General features: G+C 52.1%; 1 protein-coding gene across 1 annotated transcript; it reads right to left on the bottom strand.

The window, feature by feature from the left end:
- Positions 1–3182: 3182 nt before the first annotated feature.
- Positions 3183–17393, bottom strand: KLF9 (KLF transcription factor 9). The gene is made up of 2 exons (XM_082784213.1): positions 16487–17393; positions 3183–5121 (listed from the first exon to the last, which is right to left on the bottom strand). Exons 1-2 carry the CDS (start codon positions 17079–17081, stop codon positions 4892–4894), a joined length of 825 nt encoding a protein of 274 aa, XP_082640339.1. The 5' UTR covers positions 17082–17393; the 3' UTR covers positions 3183–4891.
- Positions 17394–17599: the final 206 nt, after the last annotated feature.

Below are 17599 nucleotides of genomic sequence, written 5' to 3'. Positions count from 1 at the left end.
AATTTGTCAGATGTGGCTGGCAGGTGTGAGGAGCTCAAGCTGGAAGAGATTTTGCTTCCAATGCAAAAGCCCTTGAGGAAGTAGCAGTTCTCACAGAGGTCTGATGCAGAAAGGAGTCAGGCAGGTTTCCTTAGCCCTGGCTGAGTGAGTGCTGAACAACATGGCTTTAGACTCCCACAGAAAAGAAAGTCAGCCTGGGCATCCTAGCAGGCAGGTTGCATGTGAACCTTTTCTGAACCACTCTGCAGACATTTAACTGGACTTCCATGGTATTAAATGGCATGTTTCCTTTCTTCTCTCTTCAGCAGAAAGTAGTAAAACTTCTCCTTGTAGAAATAATTGTACTCTCTGAATCAGCTGGGATGTGCTCAGGGTCGCATTTCCACATGTCAGTGCTGAAGTCTTAGTTAGCATCCATGGAGGCGCTTCCAGTCTGCATACCTTGCCTATTCCAGCCAAGATTTACATCACTCCTGGAAAGGCTATTCTGCATAGTGTACTAGATCTCAACGGTTGGAAACATCCTCAGGCTATGGCATTGTCTACACTTGGAAGATTTTGGTAGTTTTTCCAATTGGAGCACAAAGGGAAAATGTTAAATACTTTAAGGAGGAGTCTAAAAAACACTTGGAATGTCCTTTTATGATGGGAATGCAACGGAATAAGCTCAGGGGAATGAGCCCTCTGTCCTTTATTCCTAGAAACAATGACAAACTAAAAAAAGAAAACTGTGCTGAGTTTGTTGTGTTTGTCCTTTGGCTGTCCAGCCAAGGACAGAAAACTCCAATGCAGTATCCAAGCCAAATGTGCCTGCAAATTTAGTTCTAGATGCAGAGGGCACACGTCTACCCCTCTGTCTCTGCCCACAGTGCCACAGGGTTACATGTTCCTTGGGTCCGGGGAGTTACACCCTAGTGTGGTTCCCAGGTGCCAGGTTGAGTTCTCATGCACCAAGTTAAGATAGTTTGTGTAAGTAGTTGCTTCTTGCTAGTCCTGACTGTAAACATCAGTGAGCGTTTTGGTGAAGGGCTCCTTGCCTTTCCGGCCTTTGGAGGCTGCACAGCTATGGTGTTCTTATTTCCTTACCTCAGCGAACTCCTCCAGACCTTTGGAAACCTCAAGGCAGTGGCACTGGGTGTACAGGCTGCGGTGGTGCAAGGGAGAGCACCAGGCTGAGGTCAAAAGCTGCTGAGCAGTGGGAAACCTCGTAGGTGGTGCAGCAAGTGCATGAAGGGACACTCTTGCTCCACTGCACGCTGTCTCTGCAGTAGTGGGAGAAGGAATCTCTGAAAATACTGTGGAAAAGTAGAGAAATAAGACCTAAGCTTAATAATGACAAGCAAGGCTGGGACCTTTGAAACTGGTCCATATGCCACTTAACTCAGGGATTTCACCGTGTGCAGCAGAATTTTTTTAATTATCTAAATTATTTAATTATTATTTTTTTTAATTATCTAAACAGGATGATTACTTGGTTTATATTGATTGGTTTACATGATCACTCTTTGACTCCAATCACTCAAAACAGCCTTTGTTTTTTTAACTCATTTCTTTTTATTTTGACAATATATATATACATATGTACAAAAACATCTATGCCTACTTTTTTTTTCCTTTTCTTTTTTTTACAATTTCATGTGATTTACAAAACAGGACAGCAAAATAACTTATAAAGGATACGAATACTGTACAAAAATAAAACTGATTAAACTGTTGGAAGTTTGTATCTTACAGTGTTACAGATCATGAATCTGTAAAACAGCATTTTGAAGAATGTGTCCAGTCTGGTGTATGTTGAACTAAGTCCATCTGCAAACTGAAAACAGATCTGTAATAAAGGTTATGAGAAACTGTTTTGAAAAAGTATGTTGAAGTATGTATAGCTATACCTTTAAAGCCATGACTTCACTATAGTAATGGGCTTTCTGAACCAAGGAGAGGAGCTGTCCTAACTTCAGCACTATTAAGTATTTCCAAAATAGTACAACAAGTATGAACGGTATTAGAGAACCCGATTTTCCTTTTCTTTTCCAACATTTGCAGCACTCTTTGAAACTTAACTTGAAGATGCAGAAAACTAACTTGGAGTTTGTTTCATGTATTAGATCCGTTGTTTGCTTTTACTAGAAGAAAAACTAAAAGACCCAAATCATCAATACAATAAAATGAAATACCTAAACCTGATCATCCCCCATGTATTCTGTTAGTGGTTAAAAAATCACATTAGTCCCGTCTGTCCTATGCTGAAATACAGCATACGTTAGAGTAAATTGGTTACGGCTTAGGAAGGTTTTTTTCAGAAACAGGATCTTGTCACCAGTGGTGATGACATGAGTTTATATGTCCCTTTGTTCTGTGGACCAAGGTAACCCCCTGCCTGTTAATTCTTTTAGAAATTGAAGAATTAATGATGATATTTCCTTAGATGCGCATTCTACCCCAAGTATCGAAGCTGGGATCTATGAATCTGGCCATTTGCTTCCACATGTAGGCTAATTCCGGTAGCTGTGACCAAGCCATTTATCTATTGATTTAGGAGCTGCTTATCAGCTGTGGCTTCCCGTTGTGGTTGACAGCACGTGGGGGTGCTTTGTACTTCACAGGACCAGGCCTTAATACTCCCAGTACTGCATTTGTCCTACAAAATGGCAACAATCCAGACTGTAGGACAGACTCAAAAGGTTATTGTGATCTTCACAGAGAAGAAGGAAAATGAATATGCATGCTCCATTGAATCTCACTGGGCTACACGTGGCCCTAACTCCGCTTAACAAGGCAGCATTAACAGTAATGGTAAGCGGAACCATTTCTGTATTTCTAGATCAGTAGAAATACTGAGGCTACCTATTTTTTGTTAGGAAGAACATATGTCCCTACAACTCAATTTGAACACCAGAAATTAAAGTTTGGTTTCTAAAATAAAAGTTTCACAAAGCTGAAACGGAGGTAGAAAGTGTGCTTGGTTTCCTGATGTCTTCACTGAAGAAAACACATCCCTTTTTACTCCACAGACTGCTCAATATCCCTAATGCCTTAAAAGCAGTTCTCTTCACATAGACAGAATTTATCAAGAACTACACAGGTAAAAACACTATAAGCAAACTGATTTCTAATGCTGAAAGCCTTATACAACTGTAGAAGAAAATACCCTACTCTCTGAGCTCATTTTTTTTTTTTTAACGTTTGTTTCTAGGAAGCAAGCTTTTTATCAATTAAAACAATAAGATACGGTAACTGCAGCTGTACTAACAGGATCTTTATGTACAGAATTTTACAGGATGACCTAAATTCATCTGCAGTGGAAACACTTAAGATTTCAGTGTGATTACTCCTGAGATGAATTGGGCCCTAAGTCTCTATAGTAGGGCTGCACCTCCCCTTCCTCTTCTGGAGGAAGGAGTAAAAACAGAACAGCAGAAGAATGCTTCTGGAAGAAATGTGTAAACATAATTATCCCCTTATAAGTAGCTGGGAAGGGAAAAAAAAAAATAATCACTGGTAACCTGGTATGGTGCATGGTTTTAACATGAAAAAAGATGAAATACTCGCACAATGACCATGACTTGGAAGTTCAACTTCGGTGATCTTTTTGCTCCCTTTAGAGAGCAAAACATAGCTTTAAGTTAAACATAATATTGCCTTGATCGGTATTTGGCATGTCATGCATGACACAGGTATGACTGCAAGGTACTTAGGGAAGCTGATGCCAGAAGGAATATTGTGACACACCTTGGGTGTTTTATTTCCAATTAGCTCATGGTTTTCCCTCATACTCTACAGAAACAGTGATCAAGAGATACGGGAGCCCTTCTGAAGTGCTCTTTTACAATAAATTTAACTGTTTCCATTAGCAGAGTGCTCCTAAGGAAAGGTCTACTCTCTCCATAAGCACACGGAACTCCCATTGATGTGGCAGGAGTTAGGCACGTGTATGAAGAGAATAAATCTTTAAGGCAAGTGTATGAAGAGAAAAAACCTGTAAAAAAGCAGCAGTTTATAAAGATGGTAGCTGCTGTAATCCATCCAGTCAAACAAAACACAGCAGAATAACGAACTGTTACTGGCATTTCTATAGTACAGTACTGTATTTATTGACAAATGAAAATATAGATCAATTGAGAGACGTATGTTTCTGCCCGCATCCCCCCCGCCACGTTATGTAGGCTGACTTGTATTTTTCCAGGTAACTGAACAACAGAGCTAAATACACGTATGGTCAGAAAATGACTGAGTGGTTGTGTTGGTGTTTTTTGCTTTAAGTATCTGCTTGAATTTTACATGTTTTTACTGGAAAAGTGCAGCTTATATTCAAAAGTATAGTTAATACAAAGAAAAATTAAAAAGACCCCCTTACTTTAATGGGTCTTCTTGAGTATAAATTCACCTTATTTCAGTATATCAATCAGATGCTATTAGTAACATGTAATGTTTCTCTTAACAGTCTTTTTAAATGAAGGATCATTCTGAAATATAGAAGTAAACCCACTTCTACAATGTGCTATGGATTTTATATCTGAGAATTACTTATGTGACTCGGAAAGTGGTTTTACTCGACAGACTCTAAAACACAAGCAGCATTACATTGTTCAACAAAACATGTTCATGACACAGCAATCACAAAGACCTCAGAGTCACGCTACGGTGGTGTCACTGGCCGGACCATCCCGTGAGACGTACGTACGCCAGTCTCAACGCGCCGAATGGCAGAAGGCGGCGGTCCCGTCCTTCTGCCCGGAATCCCCTTCATCAAGACGGCTGCTCCCAGCGAGGGAGAGGGCGTGAGTGGGAAGCACAAGGTGCTTATGTTCTGAACACCGGCTACAAATGCTTGATCCCCAGTTGCCGGACGCACCTTGCACCCCCTGCTCCGCTCCCCGGGCCGGCCCTGCCTTCACAAGGAGCCAGAGCTGGATTTTTTGGATCGCTTGATCATGCTGGGGTGAAACTCAGTGTGGCGGCGGGCATGCTTCGTCAGGTGGTCGCTCCGCATGAAGCGCTTCTCGCAGAGAGGGCACCGAAACTGCTTCTCGCCGGTGTGGGTGCGGTAGTGCCGGGTCAGCTCGTCGGAGCGGGAGAACTTTTTAAGGCAGTCGGGCCACGTGCAGGGGAACGGACGCTCGCCTGCAGGGAGGAAAGGACAAGAAGGTGTTTAGAGAAGGGGGCAGCGTGCTGCCGAAGGGACACAGCTCTTGCTTTATGTCAGGTCTGCCGAGCTGCTGCCGATTCGCTTGGCAGGTTTCAGCCTCGCCACTCTCAAGCCGAAAAACCCTCCATCCACACTGACCCCAACGGATGAGCACTGCCCATGCACCCACGCTTCTTATATCAAATGCACTATGCTAGTTTGAGAGGAGCACACCATTATTATTCCTCTGGCACTTCCATTCGACTGGATAAAATCATCCACAACCACTAGAAAAGCAGCCAAAAAAACCCTCACCTACAAGACGTACTTACTACCTGCCTGGGAAGGGATGAGGGGGGAAGAGAGCTGGGAGAGCAGAGCAGCCTCAGAGCTGTAAATCTGCAGAGCAGAAAGGCTGCGCCTGCTGGCAGAGGCCCTCTGCCCCCCTCTCCTCCCTTCCCCGGGGCTGTGCCAGCAGATGATGGTCTCCCCTCGATCTCCTACATGTCCAGTTTGAGGACAGGAAAACTGTGATGTTACTTGCGGCCCTATCAGTAGAAATGTTTGCTGTGGTGGCGAAGAACCAAACCAAATGCCTTAACCTAGAACACCTTTGTTTTAAAACCCAGGGTGTGAGGAGCAAGTGATACCAGCATCCTCCTGGCACCCCAGATCCGTGTGGCTCAGCCCTGCGGGCTGCCTGCACCCCGCGCACAGCCACAGGCCCAGCACCTCCCAACCTGCAAAGCTGACTACTCCATGTCACAGAAGGAAATCAAAAACGCTCAGGATACATCATGTACCAGAGCCATTTGATGCCTTAATTCCTTTTCTCAAGAGCCTCCTGAAGGGAATATAAATGACAGCTATGTGACAGCTATTTATAGTCAACCATGAAATATAGAAACTATCCCAGGAGATTTCCAGCTTGGAAGAGTTGGAAAGAAATTCAAGAGCTCCAGTACTTCTTGGTACGGTGCAATTTGGCACAACACGCAAGCTCACTTTACATTTGCAGATTGCAAGAAAAGGCGTTATTTACAAGGAAGTGTGCCTTGGAAAACTCCCCAGACACAACAGCCTGGACAAAAGACTGAAGACTGGGATGAACACCCCAGCAGCCAGGAGGACGACCACGAGCAGGAAGTACTGCAGAGCTCTTGGGAGGAGAATGGGGGTGTGGGGAGGGGGCTGGGGGGGCAGTCTGCTGGCATCCAAGAGATGCCACACCAAGGAGGATGACGGCAGGACAGATGTGCTGAGATTATGCCACACAACTGGCCCTGAAAGCCTAGTGAAAGTCTCTGAAATAAAGCAGACACTATACTGGCTTAAGTTTCCAATTATGTGGTGCTCCTTGCCAGGCAGACTGCTCTGTCCCAGACTGACATGCTTTTGGTTCAGTTTTAGGCAGATGATCAAGACCAAATGTGTCAAAGCAGCCTCTAGGGCCAGGCCAGCCATAGCACAGCTGCTTCCTGCATGTTTCCTCTCCTCACCTGGCAGCAGTGCTGGCCTCTGGTCAGGGAAGGGGAAAGCAGAAGTAGCACGACGCCAGCTGTGCCTGCATGTTAACCCGGAGGAGATAGGTCCTGACCCATGGGGCTTTATAATTGTTTTTAAGTACAGGCTCCCTGCTATATTCCTTTAAACATGGTTGGAAGCCCTTCTGAACAGCCACTGCCCTTGTGAATGAAATTAAAGCTGTGCATTCCCTCACACATGCTTGAAGGCCATGGCCATAGCTACAAGACCGCAGCACCAGGAGGTGCCATGCGATGGTCTCACAGATCTCATCTGCCTTTGTTCTGCCCAGCGCCCACATCTGGCCTCCCAGGCAAGCATTTTATGGGTACTACTCTTAGTATCCATCTTATGGTTTCTGTCATGGCTTTGCAAAACAGGCAGCAGTGGGCGGTGCAGAAAAGCTTTCCAGATCCCGAGGGGACGTGGGAGAAGTGCGGTACATCACGCGTGTGTGGAAGCATCTCATATATAGCTCTGTCCAGAGCACTGGGGGCAGCTCAGGCATCTTGACCCTTCCCCAGAAGCTGCATTCCCACCATCTACCTCAGGACAGCTCGTCGGCCTGCCAAAGTGCCTAACTCACAGAGACCAAGAGTGAGACCGAGTACCTAGGCTGGGTAACATGGACCTTTGGTGCTCAGTGTCTGCTTGTTAGGCGGTGGAGTATGCAAACTGGTTGCTTGAAAGCAGTGTTTTATTTTAAATACTTGCAGAAGGGAAGAAGAAACAGAGCCTGCTTTCTGGTTCCTCCCGAAACGCACGGGGAGCGGTGACCTCCGCCATTGTGGCCTGGCACCACCACTTCACCTGCCGGGGGAAATGGTTGAGCTGCGAGGCATCCACGAGGCCACGGGCTGAGGCAGCTCTCGCCCGGGATCCCTCACATCGGTTCACAGCACCGCAGTGATCACAAGATGACAAGATCACTGCCCCCAGGGAGCAGGGGGAAACAGCTTCCCTGTGGGAACCTCCCAGCCACGGAGGTCTGAAGGAAGCAGGGTGGAGGCATGCTTGGTGCTCAGGGTGGCGAGCATAGCGGCTGTCACCAAAGGACAGGGACGGTCACGCGTCCTGAAGCATGCGAGAAGGGGAACCCACTGCAGGCCACCTTCTGCCACCGAGTACAGCGATGGAAAGTGATTTCATCACCTCAGTGGTACGAGCTCCAGGAGGCTGTCACAAACGCTTTGGAAACGCGCACATTAAAAAAAAAAAAAAGTAGGCCAGGCATAATCCGTGACACCAGGAAGTGTTAAAACTCAAAGAGCAGAGAGACGAGGGGGAAGAGAGAGACTTCTCCAGGCCCTGGGTGTTTGTCTCCAAGCCTGAAGATCTGTTCTCCTCGGTTACAAAGCCATAACCCGTTGCACAAGCCCAGAGAGATGGTGCTTCAGTGACCAACTGAACAGATGCAGCACAGTGGTGGAGCGTGAATTTGGAAGGGTTTTTGTGCAACGCAGAGACGCCTGATAGCATGCGATGACTGTGTGCTCAGCAGAGCTGGACCTTGCAGTTGCTGGTGGTATTTGACATGCCATTCCTTAAAGCAGCAGAGGAGCACAGGAGCGCAGAGGCGAGCTGCCATGACACAAAGATGTGATGCCCATAGTGCTGCCTCCACCGGGGGACATCCCTGTCTGTGCCATGTCCAAGCCAGAGGTATTTTTTCCATATGATTCTTCCCCCTGGGTTTTGGGAGCAGTACCGCTAGGGCTTGAAAAGAACAAAACGAACCACTAAAACAGGGTGCTGTTATGCACTGCTGCCTTTGGTGGCAGTATGCTACTTCGATTTTAAGACATGCCTGAGAGCGAATTTCTATCAATCGATGAGGGAAAGGCCACTGATGGATCACAAGACATTAGAACTGTGTGCAACAGAATCTGACCGCAGAGATAAAAGGTGTAAATAATTCTCTTCACCAGACGTATCCGTGGCAGCTCACAGAAGTAACCACTGAAACAAACTGGTTTACAGGAATCGACTCATTGCAGAATTCCCCTTTGTCCTGTTTGACACCAGGGTGCAGCGGGAGGCACAGTTTACACTGAGATGGCACAACAGCACAAGCTGATGTTGGCTGCGCACAGCTCCTTCCCTGCTCCTGAGCCCTGACTTGCTTTAAATCCCACATAAATACGAAGGCCATCGCAGATCCTTTCGAACTGTGCTCTCTCACTTCACCCAGTCTTCTCTCCCTGTTCATCCTCCCCACTCTTCACTATACATGGTTCACTTCTTCTGGGGAGTTTAAGCTCTCTGTCTAGGCTGATTTGTAAAACCTGAGGCAACTCAACGTTATTCTTTTTCCATTTTATCCTGACTAGATTGAAAACTATTCAGCTTTTTGCCCTGCCCAGAGACATTCCAGATTTTCCCACATGGTAGTCTTGTGCAGGAAGCGTTTCTGAAAATAAGAATACGGAGTGGGCATTAGCAGACTCATTAACAGGGCAGATAGTACTGGTATCCTGACTTGTTGTTTGCCTTCTCACTAAAAGTGCTGATCTAGATGTGGATGGGTGACTGAGGTTAGGAGCTGCAGTTCGTGTTGGCTTTAGAAAAGATGACTTCATTCAGGCAAACAAGTGATAGAGAAGGTCTGGAGTGTCTTTTTTTTGTCCCAGGGGAAAAAAAATGCTGTGTTTTTTGACAAAGCTGAAGACAAAGTTTATTATCATACACTTGAGCTATTCTCTTGGCTTTTAGCAGGGCACGTCCTAGGAGTGGAGCAAACTGAGTTTCTGTGATGAAGTACTAATTTTAAGAGAATTGCTAAATCGCTTTGAGCACTGACTTTATGGAAGATGCTCAGAGACTGCTGTTGGTGTGGATGGAAGTCTGGCCAAGATGAACGCTTTGCTAGCCTTGTATTGTTTTTCTGGCTGACAGAGACGAAGTTAGGTGCAGCCATGAGCAGAGCCTGGGATCTACGCTAGCTAACACAGAACAGTTTGCCATCAAATAATGATGATGATGATGCTTCACATATTAATTAGAAAGCCAAATGGACTGTATCTACAGCTGCAGGAATGGACCGCTAATTAGACACTGCTGACTGACCTGCATGTTAAAGAGGAGACCACCGGGAACACGGTAGGACAGGACTGCTCTGCCAGGTACTCATAGCAGCACCTACACTAAGGTACCAAAACTGAAGAACGGGGCCAAGTTGGACTTCTGGGATGCAGTGCCTGTGCTTGACTCCCACCCTCTCTCTGGCCACAGGACACATCACAGCTAGCCAACATCTCCTGCCACAGCAACACCCACCTCTGCCCGTGGCACCTGCCCAAAAGCCCAGCCGTACTGCATGACAGCTGCACTGACCCGTCCCATCAGAGATGAGGGGGGAAAGGCTGAGAAGGGAAAGCACACAAACGAGGAAAGCTCAAAGAATTTGTCTTTTTTCCATCAGGCAAGAGCAAAATTACTTAGGAAAACAGGACTGCTGTTTGCAGGAAGGCAGAAGACAAAAATAGGGGGGAAAAAAGGCATTCCTAGAGCTTCAGTGGGCATGACCAACTCCTTATGGTTCAAATAAATAAAAAAAATGTAATCTCCACCTTCATCTTCTGAGATCCTCCTGAACCCCTGTGGCTGCTGGACCTTGAACTTTCCAAAGCAATCTTGGTACCCTGGGAAGATCTGGTCCTGAACAATGATCCTTGGCTTAGATACAACAAGGATAACGCTTCCCTCCACGACCCCCTTCTATGACCCCACTCAGCCACCACTCCCGAGCGTCACAGTGTCTCCTGAAGTATCACAGGTCCTGTAGATGGATAAGTGTCAAAAACATGGCCAAGCATATTGCAAGAAAAAAAAAAAAAAAGGAATAAGGGCAGTCACTCCTTTTTGCCACAAGACAGCTGTATTTCAGGCCTCTTTTTCCCTCGAGTGTCATTGCTTTCCCTGCATACCTGAAGGAGCAGATCCCTGTGAGACACTGGATGCTGACCCAGTGTTCTCTCGCAAGGTGTTCTGATGAAGATGGCTCTTACAGACATCTGTACTCCCAGTTCTGGGCTGACAGGCTTTCAAACTGCCTTTTTTACTCTTCCAAGACAGATACTCCAGAACTGGAGTGTTAAAACGCATGGCAATCACAGGGTAGAGATGCTGGTGAGAAACAGCACAGAGCAAGTCCAGCAGAGAGGAGACTCGGTACAGAACAAGGGTTCCCGGAACACGTCAACCATGGCCAGCCAGTCTGGCAAGAAGATCAGATGCTGCCTACAGGATGGACGATGGACAGAGGGGTTGCACCAAGGGGTTTATTCCACCAGCACCAGGACTGAACACCACAGGAAAACTCAGGTGTTAAAATGCTGCTAAAAATGTTCTTACGCTGCTGTGACATCCTCGAAGCCACCACCCAACAACTGCTTTTATCCATCTGCAGGTGCCTGAGTCTCTTTCAAAAGAGCAGATGCAAAACCACCTGCTACAACCCACCACTGCTGAGCGCCCCAGCTCGCGCCGACAGCCCAGAGAGACGCAGTCCTGCCACAGATACACCTGATAACAGCAGTAAGGGATGCACCCCTGCAGCCTCTCTACCAGCACCCCTTCCTACAACAGGCTTTCCTTCTGGGATTGTACCTCCTTGTATCTATCAGTCAGGCAGGGTACCTGGGCTGTGAGAGACCTCTTCAGGTCTCACCAGAGAGTTAAACACACACTTCTCGTAGCTGAGAGGAGTGTCCTCAGCAGTAGACTCCTAGGTACTTGGAATAAGCTTCTACCTCTTACCCTTTTCTATCTTACCTCCATGTGAACTTCCCCTGCCTTGCAGTAATACTTAAACATTAACTGAGCAATGCAGGGAGACCAACTCCTCATCTGGTGCACAGGGCACTTAGCTGGGATCGCAGAGCACTGGACGTGGGCTGCTGTCCTGTCTGAGTGACCGAGTACTTGCTAAGGGGGAACAGCTCTGACAGAAGGAGCAGAAACTTTCTGAGTCAGAGCAGCCTCTCTCCGAACTCCAGCAGAGCGGGGACCAGGGAACACGTCTTCCAGTGACCACGGCCATTCCCTCAGATACCGAGCTGCTGGATACCACAGCACCCTGGACTTTCCCCACTCCTCCCCTCTAGCACAGAAAGGAAGAGTTTGGCACGGGCACTTTGCCTCGGGAGGAGGTTTATGTCCTGGAGGAGCCCCTCTCTCCAGCCAGGCACCAATTGCTGGCACGACAGCCCTGCACACAGCTGGGGCTCCCTGCCCCTGCCCGTGCCCTCAGGTGGCAGATGAAGGACTTTCTTTGGCCTCCACAGGGTGACCCGGCTCTTCAGAGACCAGCACTGCAACCATCTGTGGGGCTGGACCAAACACACGTGGGAGGGAAGGTTTTTGGTGGCTGCCTTTCCAAACTGCTTGTGTGTAGCTCGGGGTAGTGCTGGGGGCCGGCAGCGCAGGCGGCCACTGTGCTTAATGCATTCCCACTGACCCTGAGTAAACCGAGCGTGTCACGGCTCTCGTCTTCACATGCATTCAGGGAGATAATTCTCATTAATCTAGTGTGAATTTATTAGCCAATAATTCAGCTGACTCTTCCCTCAGGTTGAGGCATTTACAGCCAGTGTTCCCAGGCTGTCCGCCCTCGCTCGATGCTGGATGATGAACTATGCACCACAAATACCCGGCATTGGAAGCTGCCTTGCCTCCAGCCCGGCCTTTTGGTCTGTGCCTTGCCTCCTCCCTGCTCCTCCAGCCACCAGCCTGGGGGCTCGGCGAGGCGAGGAACGACAGCACAGTGCAGAAGCACGGCTGCCCATTGCGGGGAATGGTTGTTCCTGCTCGGATCCATGCTGCCAGGACTGTGAGACGTACAAGCTACCAGAAGCAGCTGACACCTACTATGGGGCCGTCGGTGCCACAGCGTGCACAGCCTGGCAGAGCTGCCTTCCCAGCACGTCCCTCCAGAAACGGGAGTCCCGTCCTGCCCACTGCTTCTGCCCTACACAGCTCTAAATCTTCATTTTTGGTTTAAAGTAACCCATAAACACCTTCCTGGGGTGCTTTCACACCGCGACACGCGCACTTGCTTAGTGTTTGTGTTTTTAAAACTGGGGGAATAAAAACAACTGAGCAAACACTGAACTTAATCTTGAGGATCTGCGCCTACCTTACTCGGCTGGCAGGGCTTCCAGTCAGCACAGTCATGTTTCCCCAAGGCCTGGAAGTGAGCCTAGCAGAGCTCTAGCAATTTACACATTTTGTGAACCCTTGAGAACGGGGGTTTCAGATGGAGGCCTGGTTTTGGCAAAAGTGTCCTGCTGGCTCCACTTCCTGCTCTTCAGTCTTATTTTAAAAGGAACTGGCAATGTGACATTGCATGAGCTGGGAAAGGGGGGCTTAAAATGCTAAATTTCAGATTATGCTCCCATAAAACACCCAAAAAAGCTCTCGGCAGGCAGAGGATTGTCAACTGATCATCATCCGTGCAGTCTGTCAAGCTAGCGATAACCTAGAACACAACTAACAAAGCAGCACAGTCGGAACCAAGCTGATACGGGGGCTGGATCGACACCATCGCATCCAGATCGCAGCACCAGGCAGCTGCAGCGCTCATCTCCCCTTTCTACCAGGATCGCTCCTGAGCTTCGCTGTGCCAGATGCTGACCCACGGCCCCACGCCTCTGCTCACAGCCTGCTGCTGAATCTCCACCAGAGCCAAGAGCTGGGGGAGCTCCGGGGTCTGCCGACTGCCTGATGTCACGAAACCCTTTGTCTGGCTCGGACCTGGTCTTCATGATGGGAAAGTTGGGTGAAAAGCCTGGTTGACAAGGCAGGACTTGAAGCACGACTGCTGGTTTTTGAGTGTCTAACCTCTTCACGAGGGGCACCTGATGTAAACGTGAATTTCTCTTCAAACCACGAAAACAAATTGTTGAGAAGCATTTGGGATTCGCCTCCCCAGGCAAGTGAACTCCTGTAGGTCCTGTAAGAGGCACCTCGTGAACCAGCTTCGTGGTACCTGCTCTGCTCCTAGCCAGGAGGGCCTGTTCCTGGCAGCCACAAGCCCTCTAGCTGGCTGTATTCACACTGTAAGCAGGCGTACATTCCTTAAATTAAGCTTCTCCTGACAGTTTTTCTGCTTCTGCCTTTCAGGATCTTGTTCTTTGCTCCGTGCTCCCTGCCCTGCCCTTCTGACCGAGGCGGCTTGTTTGCTCTCGCATGCCTCTCCCCATTGCCCCTGGAAACACTCCCTGCACATCCTTCTCTGCTAAGCTTCCCTCTCCCTCCCTACATTTCTGAGGCTCGTAATAACGCTGCACATTACCAACCATAACCAAACCTCCGAATCAAGCTGTTCAGAGAAGACCCTGAATTTTCAAGGCAACCTTCTGTCTATCTGTTGCTACTCATTGCTTTCCTGTGCGGCACGGACATCTGTTTTCTCCTGGCCTCTTGCACTGCTTCCAGGGCTCCGGTCTTGTTCACATCTCGAGAATGAGCCTGGGCCTTTTTCTCTGCTCTGGAGGCCCCCAGGGGAACATCTGCAAGGCGTGGTCATGCCCCCTCTCCTGCGGAGAGGATGCTCCTGCAATCCCTGCCTCTGCATGCAAACTTCAGCTGAGCGTGCACGTCCCGTGCTCCCACAGCACTGTCCCAGGAGGGACGGGATGGATACTTCAGAGACCAAGGTAAGGTCACTTTGTAGACCTGGGTCTTCTGGAAATTGAACTACACTCAGAGGCTCAAACTCCAAGAAGACAAAGATGGATACTTTTTGTTTCTGAAGTCAGGGGTGCCTTTGAACCAGCAAGTTTAAAGTGTGATTAATAAGATCCAGACCTGCAACCTCTGAGCATCAAGCCTTTGGTCTTCTACCTTCATTTGGTATTTCACGTCTCGCTTTCCATTAGCTCACCAACGTTATTCTAATGAGCTTTTAGGTTCCAATATATTACACTGCACAGAGCAGAGCTTTCCAACCAGCTCAGTGAGTGTCCACGAGTACAGACAGGCGTTGCCACAAGCACGCTCATGGGTGTGAACAGAAACAGTGAAGTCGTTTCCCAGGATCGAGAGATTGGGGGACAAGTACTGAAAACTGAAGACCAGGAAGCCTCCACCAGCGGCTGTGCACGTACTTCAACCAAGGGCTGCAAAGCAGCAAGAAGGCAGTTTGGTTGCCCGATGGAAGCGATTCAAAAGGCTCAGAAATGACAGAAATAACTTGATACAAAAAAGGGAAGAAAACGGTACTGAGGAAGGAGGGAGTATTAGTGCTCCGCAGAAACACCGCTATGAATAACTCTGGCGATCCAATCAAGCCCCACTGTTGCTAAGGAATTGTTCTGCCATCTATAAAGATAATTAGCATTAGCGGTATCATTCAGCATTTCGGTTGGCTCCAATTAACTGCTCGCATTAGGAAGCTCTGAAAGTTTATTACTGCTGCATGTTTGCAGTGTCCTTAATCACACGGGGCTGCCACGGCGGCGCGGCCGTGCGCCCACCTCGGGCATCTCGTGCTTGGAGCTTGGCCCCCTGCTCCCAGGGGTGCACGGTGAGCCCCAGGGGTCCCTGTTGTAACGCTGCTGCTTGCAGCGAGCTGTTAGGGCTGTGCTGTGCATCAACCTGCCCGTCCTCACCCAGCACCATACCCCGGCTGGCGCCTGTGTCGGATCGGGGTGGGTACCCGAGCACCGGGCAGTAGGTGGAACCGGCACCCGTCCATTGCGTTTGCCACTCGCGAGCCAGATTTTTGGCAAGGCATCGCTTACATCCAGCCCCCAGATGAGCACCGGGGCTCGGGTCCCCGCGCTGATAAACCCAGCAGCCCCCGGCACGGCTCCTGCACCGCCCTGCGGCCCCCTGCCAGCCCCCGCTCCCGTCCCACCGCGGCACAGCCGAGCCCTCGGAGCTCCCTCCCCTCGCAGGCAGCCTCGCTCCGTGCTCCACGCCGACAGACGGGGCCCGGGGAAGGCGCAGACCGGTGCCAAGCACCGCGGTGCGCCCGGTCGGGGGGGGTCCTGGCCTCCCCCCTCTGCCTCCCTGCCGTCCACGGGGAGCGGCGGTGGGGCAGCCCGGCTGGGACGCGCGGTGCTGTTTGAACTCAGCCCCTCGCACCGAAGGGCTGAAGCACACCGAAAAATGATGATTAAAAAAATAATAATAATAAAAAAGCCCACGACCGGGCACGGCCGCGGCAGATAACGCCTCACGGCCGGGCTGCCGCCCCGACACACCCTCCGCGGCACCCGGGGCGCCCGTCCCCGACGGCGGCGGGGGGGGGACGAGCCGGGACGGGGCCGCTCCGCCGGGACAAGACCCTTGGACCCCTCCTGCCTGCCCCCCGGGACCCGGTGTCCCCGGTGCCCGCCCGCCCCCTCCCGCGTCCCCGGCGGGGGCGTGCCAAGGGCAGCGGCCGGGCGCGGGGCGCTGCGGGAGCGGGGCCGCCCCCCGACGGGGCTTGGCTGCGACCCCCGGGCACCCCATTTCCCCAAATGACCCGGACCCTCCCCATTTCCCCAAATCCCCCGGACCCTCCCCATTTCCCCGCAGCCCCGTTCCCGTCCCCCCGCTGCCGCAGACCGCCCCGGGGGAGGGGTGTGGGGGGGTGTCACGCCCCCCCCCCCCCTCATCCCCCCGTTCTCCCCCGGGGGGGACCCCTGCCCTCGGTGCTGCCCGGGGAAGGGCCGGCGTGAGACAAACGACACGAAACGAGCGAAATGCGAGGAAGCCGAGGGAAGAAAGGAGCGGGCGGAAAGCGGCGGGCGGGGCGAGGGGGCGGCGCGGGGGGCGGCGCGGCGCTGCCGGCAGGGTTCACCCGAGGACACGCGGCTCCCCGCGGCCGCCCCGCCCGGCGCGGCTGACCTGTGTGCACCCGGTAGTGCGCCTTCAGGTGGGAGGACTTGCCGTACACCTTGCCGCAGCCGCTGTACGGGCACTTGTGCCGCTTCTCGCCCGACGGCTTCCCCTTGCCGCCGCCGCCGGCAGCGGCGGAGGAGGCGGCGGCGGCGGCGGCGCTGGTGGCGGTGCCGGCGGCGCTGGCGCTGTCGGGGGGCGCCCGCGGGGGCGGCCCGGGCGCGGGGCTGCGGGGCGGGCTGGAGCCCGGCTCGGTGGCCGCGTCGCTGTCGGAGCCGGCGTCGTCGTCGGGGCTCTCGAGGCTGTCGCTGCAGACCGAGGGGGCGGGCAGCGGCCGGTACTTGTTCAGCTCCAGCAGGCTCTTGGCGATGGCCAGCAGGGCGCAGTAGTCCTGCCAGGCGTCCCGCGGGTCCCGGGCGCCCGCCTCCCCCTCGCCCGCCGCCTTCAGCCGCGGGGCGGCCCCGCTGCCGCTGCCGCTGCCTCCCCCTGCGCCGCTGCCGCTGCCGGAGCCGGAGCCGGTGCCGCTGCCGGCGGCGGCGGCGCGGTTGGAGATGGACACGAGGCACTGCGCCGCCACGAAGTCCACGTAGGCCACGGCCGACATGCCGCGGCCGCGCCCCGCGGGGGGCCCGGGGCCCTCAGCCGCTGCTCCCGGCGCCGCTCCCCGCCGCTGCCCGCCGTCGGGCGCCGGGGGCGGGGCGTCCTGCGCCGAGCGGGACAGGGCGGCGGGGCGGGGGGCGGGCGGCGGCGGCGGCGGCGGGGAGCGGCAGCGGCAGCGGCACCACCGGCAGCACCAGCACCAGCAGCACCGGCAGCGCCGGCAGCGGCAGCGGCAGCGGCCCGGCGGGGCCGGCGGGGCCGGGGCTGCGCGGGGGGAGCCGAGAGCAGAGCGCCCGCCTGGCGCCGCCCGCCCCGCGCCCCGCGCGCTCGTGCCGGGGAACGGCCGCGCCGCGTCCCATCACGTCAGGTTCGGAGCCCCCCGCCCGCCCCCCCGATTGGTCAGCGGGCAGGGCCGGACGCCGTGTTTACCTTCTCCCCCCCCCCCCTCCAACCTCCCGCCCCCGCCCCTCCCCGCCCCAGCCGCTCGCTCGCGGGCGCCTTTTGGCAGGGGGGCGTGCCCGC

This window comes from Aythya marila, assembly GCF_965140915.1.
Source record: "Aythya marila genome assembly, chromosome: Z".
Classification (NCBI taxonomy): Eukaryota; Metazoa; Chordata; class Aves; order Anseriformes; family Anatidae; genus Aythya; species Aythya marila.
This window is presented reverse-complemented; position numbering and strand designations above follow the sequence as displayed.